This window comes from Gekko japonicus, unplaced genomic scaffold (genome assembly GCF_001447785.1).
Source record: "Gekko japonicus isolate JY-2015 unplaced genomic scaffold, Gekko_japonicus_V1.1 scaffold823, whole genome shotgun sequence".
NCBI lineage: Eukaryota > Metazoa > Chordata > Lepidosauria > Squamata > Gekkonidae > Gekko > Gekko japonicus.
In genome coordinates, this window is record NW_015170915.1 from 540,470 (window position 1) to 546,900 (window position 6,431).

The window sequence follows — 6,431 nt, forward strand, 5'->3', positions numbered from 1 at the left end:
CGGGAGAGGGATGGAGTCCTGACTAGATTTTGGAATCTTTTTTTTCCATGAAGGTGTTCAACGCTCCGTTTGTCTCTGTCTCCATAATGGCAACAATTTTTTTTAAAAAAAATCAGAAGCCATTACAGAAGCTGCAGCCAACACTCTCTCCAAATCAGCACTGATTCTCTGAAGTCCGGCCCTGTTTAGCTTAGGAATGCAAAAGCAGAAAACTGCCTTCTTCATCTCCCTGTCCTCCTGGACCCTGATTAGCTTCTGGGCAAAAGGTCTCATCCCTAGCCCTGGAGAGAGAAGGTCTTAGGTGACTTAGGAGAGACTTTATATGCACCTCATATTTCTAAATGGTTGATTGTATCAAGGCAAAGGTGGCGGGAGAGGGATGGACTAGATTTTGGAATCTTTTTTTCCATGAAGGTGTTCAACGCTCCATTTGTCTCTGTCTCCATAATGGCAACAAATTTTTTTTTTTTTTAATCAGAAGCCATTACAGAAGCTGCAGCCAACACTCTCTTCAAATCAGCACTGATTCTCTGAAGTCCGGCCCTGTTTAGCTTAGGAATGCAAAAGCAGAAAACTGCCTTCTTCATCTCCCTGTCCTCCTGGACCCTGATTAGCTTCTGGGCAAAAGGTCTCATCCCTAGCCCTGGAGAGAGAAGGTGAGACCAAATGGAGGAACTAATGCAGAGGGCGGCAGTCTGTGGACATGTTTAAATGCTGTCAAGAAGAGCTCTTTCAGGCCCAACGCCCTGACTAGTGGGTGATTCTGCACTGGCTTTTCCCTCCGTGGTTTTACCAAATCCACGTTGGAACAGAGATTCCCCTCTGCATTGCATGCAGCTTTCACTTTCTTTGATCATCGGGTTTTATGGTATCTTCTGCATCGATTTATGGCTGCTCAGGAGTGACTTTGCAGTCAGTACGGCATTGCCCCCGGGGTATCTGAATGTGGTTTTGAGCTGCACCTTTTCCTCAGTGTTGAGAAAATATGGAGTGAATGCCAGATGCAGAATCACCCGCTGTCCACAAGCAAACGTTTGCTCTAGACCAGTGACTGGGTCCTAACCACTCCTCCCAGTGGTACCCCTGGTTAAGCAGGGCTCTACACTGAACAATGTCTTCTGCAGTTTCCTCATCCCTAGCCCTGGAGAGAGAAGGTGAGACCAAATGGAGGAACTAATGCAGAGGGCGGCAGTCTGTGGACATGTTTAAATGCTGTCAAGAAGAGCTCTTTCAGGCCCAACGCCCTGACTAGTGGGTGATTCTGCACTGGCTTTTCCCTCCGTGGTTTTACCAAATCCACGTTGGAACAGAGATTCCCCTCTGCATTGCATGCAGCTTTCACTTTCTTTGATCATCGGGTTTTATGGTATCTTCTGCATCGATTTATGGCTGCTCAGGAGTGACTTTGCAGTCAGTACGGCATTGCCCCCGGGGTATCTGAATGTGGTTTTGAGCTGCACCTTTTCCTCAGTGTTGAGAAAATATGGAGTGAATGCCAGATGCAGAATCACCCGCTGTCCACAAGCAAACGTTTGCTCTAGACCAGTGACTGGGTCCTAACCACTCCTCCCAGTGGTACCCCTGGTTAAGCAGGGCTCTACACTGAACAATGTCTTCTGCAGTTTCCTCGTCCCATTCTCCCTGTCCTGGAACTGGAGCTGAAACAAAACCAAATATGCACACTAAAAGATTTGCAGAAGCACTACAATCTGACATTGCCAAAAATGCACGCCCAGGCAGAATGTTTTCAGGTTGTGTGGCCAAAATGCCTGTTGGCCTGTGAGGGCGCGTGATTCCGTTCTCTTGCCGAAGCCAGGCCAGTTGGGATTCAGGAGCCGCCACAGTGGGAGGATCCCCTAGCAACTCTAAGCAAGCTGCTTCCGTGCTCTTTGGAATTCAATGAGTGAGAATTTGTTGAAAAGGCCAAATAAGCAAGACTGGCCTTAATCACAATTCAGAACAAAAATACAAGGAACCCCCCCCCCATTTAGATTTTCACAAATTGCTCAGTGCGCAACAACTTTGAAAAGATTACTTTTGCATTCTGATCCATTCCCCTCCCCCAATTTCTCCACGTTTGTTTCAGCTCCAGTTTGTCTGCAGATATATATCACATTTTTCTCCTGCCGCACCTCCTACTATCGCAAACCCCAAGTATGATTTCCATTTTTAAAGATGGGCGTGAAAGAAGCCCTAGCATTTACATCCCAGATTGCTTTTTTGAGTCACACAAGATTTCACAGCATTTATGTACAGGCTGAAGAAGGAACTCGAGGCCAGGGGGTGGCAGGTGCTCTTCTGATGGAATGGAGCTTGCTGTGAAAAGCCAGAGAGGTTGGTTAATTCTTTCCCCCATTCTTTCTTTGCTGTTGTTATATTAACTCGTACATATATCTGTTTTTCTCTTTCAACAGACACAGGACCTAGCAGGCATGCCAAACTCAATCTCGGCTGGATCCGAAAATCTGCAGGAAGAAGGAGAATATGTAGACGATGTCCAGATAAATGTTGAGGGCTCCAAAGACGTATTCCTCGGGGCTCATAGCATAACGGCGGTTTCCCATCAAGAGCTGTGTATCGAAGGCCAGGAACTGGGGGAAGGAAACACAGAGGTTAAGAGTTGCTGACTCCAGCTTGGCTAATTCCTGGAGATTTAGGGATGGTGTTTGTGGAGGGCAGAGTTTTGGGAGAGAAAAATGGTCAGCGGGGATGTGATTCCATAAGGTTTTATACTCAAAAGTGACATAGGCATGTGCAATAACATATAGAGATATTCACTGGTTACAGGTAAAGGTGCATTATTTTAATTGGCATACATTCATTGGTCAGTTTCAGTAAGGGGTACAGTTACATTGTATCTTAGTTGTTTACTTGACAAGGAACAAAGAGGTCTTCTTTGACCACCCTCCAAAGATGCTATTTCCTTCAGGGGAATTGATCTCTGTATCAGTTGTCATTCCGGGAGAACTCTAGGTCCTACCTGGCGGCTGGCAACTTTGAGGTTGATACAGGCCTATCCAGAGGTCATTTTATAGAAAAAGAGGTGCAGGAGCTCATTAGCATAACACATTAGCATAACTTATTTGCATGCCACACCCCCTGACATCACCGGAAGTGTGTCAGAAGGCAACACCCACCACTCAGGCTCCACTGGACTGTTTTGGATTCCTAGCTATTGGGGGGGGGGGAATGTGCAGATCTGTCCTCGCAGAGGAGGGAGAGCTTGTACCTGAACAAAACTTGGTCTTAAAGGTGCCACTGGACTGTTTTGGACCGGGGGGGGGGGCTCTGCAGCTTACCTGGCTGCTTCTTGCTCTGACTGAGGGCTGCTGGGAGCAGGGGGTGGGGCTTGTTGCATGTGCCCGCCCCCTGGACTCTTTACTGCCGGAGCTCCACTCCTGTGAGCTCCTGCAGGAAATGACCCCTGGGACTATCTTATAGGCCTCTTGCAAGTTGTGTTTTTACAACAGTAAATTTCCTTGGCTGTTTCAGTGCTACAGATTTAAAATTGAATATGGGGTTATTGGAAAGGCCATCGTGCATCTATCACTTCGCAGCGAGTGAAAAACAGAAATGTTCAGGAGGACATTCTTATCAAGGTTATCAGAAGAACTACCATGCAGGGATAGGATCGTAGTCTATTGCAGTTCTAGCGATGCATCGCCCCTTTTTACTGCATTGCAATGTCTTCTACCTTTGTAACCCTTTGTGCATTATGGTACGGCGAGTCTTAGGCAGTTGTGTTGCTTTAGACGAGGGTTGCCAGTTCTGGTTAGGGAAATTCCTGGAGATTTGAGAGTGGAGCCTGTGGAGGGTGAATGTTGGGGAGGAAAATGAGCTCGGCAGAGACGTGAGGCCATAGAGTCCACTCTCCAATGCTGCCATTGTCTCCAGGGGAACTGGTCTCTGCAGTCTGGAGATCAGTTGTAATTCCAGGAGAACACCAGACCCCACCTGAAGGCTGGCAATGTAATTCCAGGAGAACACCAGGCCCCACCGGAAGGCTGGCAACTGTACCTAGGGATTCCGGCCTCCAGGTGGGACCCGGGAATCCCCTGGAATTACAGCTCATCTCCAGACTACAGAGATAAGTTTCCCTGGAGATAATGGATGCTTTGGAGGGTGGACTCTATGGCGTGGTACCCCCACTGAGGTCCCCGTTTTCCCTGGGCTCCTCCCCCCCCATCTCTAAGAGTTTCCAAACCTGGATCTGGCCTCCCTACCCCCCCCATCCCCATGCTGGGGGCCGGGGAGGACCTGGCAACTCTAACCCTACCTCAGACCCTTTTTTTGCTTGTATTATTGTCAGTTCTGTAATCTTAGCTCCGCTGCATTGTTTTGCTTATCAGAGATCTTCGCTCTTTGATTGAATTGTTATTCAAATATTGTAATCCGCCTCGTGTCTCACTGAGAAAGACGGGCTATAAATAAAATAAACAACAATATTTTGAAAGACGGGCTATAAATAAAATAAACAATATATTTTTTTACATTTTATTGTGCATTGCTGTTTTTATCTTACCTGTGAGGCAATTTGAAACAAACAATATCATGTTGTGGCTTTGAGGCCTTGGAAGAAGGGGTATTATTGATGCCGGTTTTGTTCTTTTAACGTCACAGTTCTGCCCTTTTGGCCGTGTGCAGAAAAAAGGGGTTTACAGGGAGACCCGAGAGAGTTTTTCTTCAAGTATGCAACGTGATCGTGGGAACACTTTGCGCATGACCTAGTGCCAAGCTCTGCTCTGGCCGGCGGGTCAGGTCTTCGTGCTCGGTTTATCCCTCTCTGGCTGTGCTCCTCACGCTGAACGCTCAGCTCCCAGGGTTCGGATTAAGAGGGAGGCTCCCTCTAGACACGAGTGCTAGACTTTCTTTCCAGCCCAAACCAGCGCATTCAAGATTCAGCTGCTCAGCTGCAGCACCTCGCCTGGCTGTCTCCTGCCTGGGCTGGATGCTCCTGGGAAAAGCCACAGGCGTCAAGAGCGCTCTCTTAAACAGGGTGGCTTAGTGGCTGAGCTATGAAATGGCCCAAATCGTACCATTGCCAGGAACTCTTTTAGGTGTGGTGAAGCAAAGCACATTCTCTCAGCCTCAGCTCACTCCCCCTCCACATACACCCACTCAGCTGTAACAACGGGATAACAATGCTAGCCCATTGACATGGCTGTTGTATGTATAATACAAGACAGTGTATGTGAGGTGCCTTGAACACTTGGGAATGCTGTACAGGTGCTAAGTTGAGAGCCAGTGTGGTATAGGGGTCAGAGTGTCAGACTAGGACTTTGAATATTCAGGTTCAAATCTCTGCTCTGCTTGTAAAGCACACTGAGAGTGACCTTTGGTCAATCACTCCTTTTCAGCATCATGTACCTCACAGTGTTGTTGCTAGGGTAGAATGGAAGAGGAGAGGGGCTTACATAAGCTCTTGAAGCCCTTGGAGGAATGGCTGGATACAAATGAATTAGATTTTTAAAACTATTATTACTGTAGACCTAGGACAAGGATGCTGCCTATCTGAAAAAGGAATTCAGCCACTGATTTAATAGTGGCTCCTCATCCAGGCCCACTGCCCTCTATGTGGTCTTCTATGCCTATCAAATAATCCTCCGGTATATCGAGACCCAGGTGCCGCATGACGGAGTGAGCTGCCGGCTCTAGTTCCAGCTCCTACCAACCTAGCAGTTCGAAAGCAAGAAATTGCAAGTAGATAAATAGGTACCACTTCAGTGGGAAGGTAACAGCGTTCCGTGTGACTTGGTGTTTAGTCATGCCGGCCACATGACCACGGAAACGTCTTCGGACAGCGCTGGCTCTTCGGCTTTGAAACGGAGATGAGCACCGCAACCCTAGAGTCGGATTCGACTGGCTTTCGAGCAAGGGAACCTTTACCTTTACATATAATTCTATTTTGGTCATGGACTCCCCTGAACATTCCAACACACTCCAAAATCAGTTCGCTCTCTGATCTGTCATTCAGAGGGTCTCCCTATCCACTGGCTGCTTTGCCTGAGTCCTGCCTCCAACATTCTAATCAGTTTGCTCTTCCTCTCCCCCCCACAGCCAGTCAGAACACAGAGGTCATTTGCATATGTGGCCTGATTCGCCTTTGCCTCGGAACACAGAGGTCGTTTGCATATGCGGCCTCACTGGCCTTTCCCTCTAACATTCTAAACAGTTTGCTGTTGATGTTCTGAGGTAAAATAAATTTCCCCTTAGTGTCTGTTGGGGAAAACCATGGTTGCAAATCTCCAGGTGAGGGCTGAAGATCACACATAATTACAACTGCTTTCCAGATGTCAGAGATCAGTTCCCCTGGAGAAAATGGTGGACTCTGTGTCCTTATATCCTGCTGAGATGGCCCCTGTATGACAGCCAATGTGACGTAGCAGTCAGGGCTTCAGCTATTAAAACTGATGTCCAGATGACCCAGATCA

General features: G+C 47.7%; 1 protein-coding gene across 1 annotated transcript in view; it reads right to left on the reverse strand.

Moving 5' to 3' along the window:
- Positions 1–2,228: 2,228 nt before the first annotated feature.
- The window catches only part of FAIM2 (Fas apoptotic inhibitory molecule 2), a 78,358-nt gene continuing 74,155 nt past the window's right edge, over positions 2,229–6,431 (reverse strand). The window contains exon 12 of the mRNA XM_015418738.1: positions 2,229–2,591. Within this exon, the coding sequence (XP_015274224.1) occupies positions 2,442–2,591 (150 nt within the window). The 3' untranslated portion in view covers positions 2,229–2,441. The remainder of the gene's footprint in view (positions 2,592–6,431) is intronic.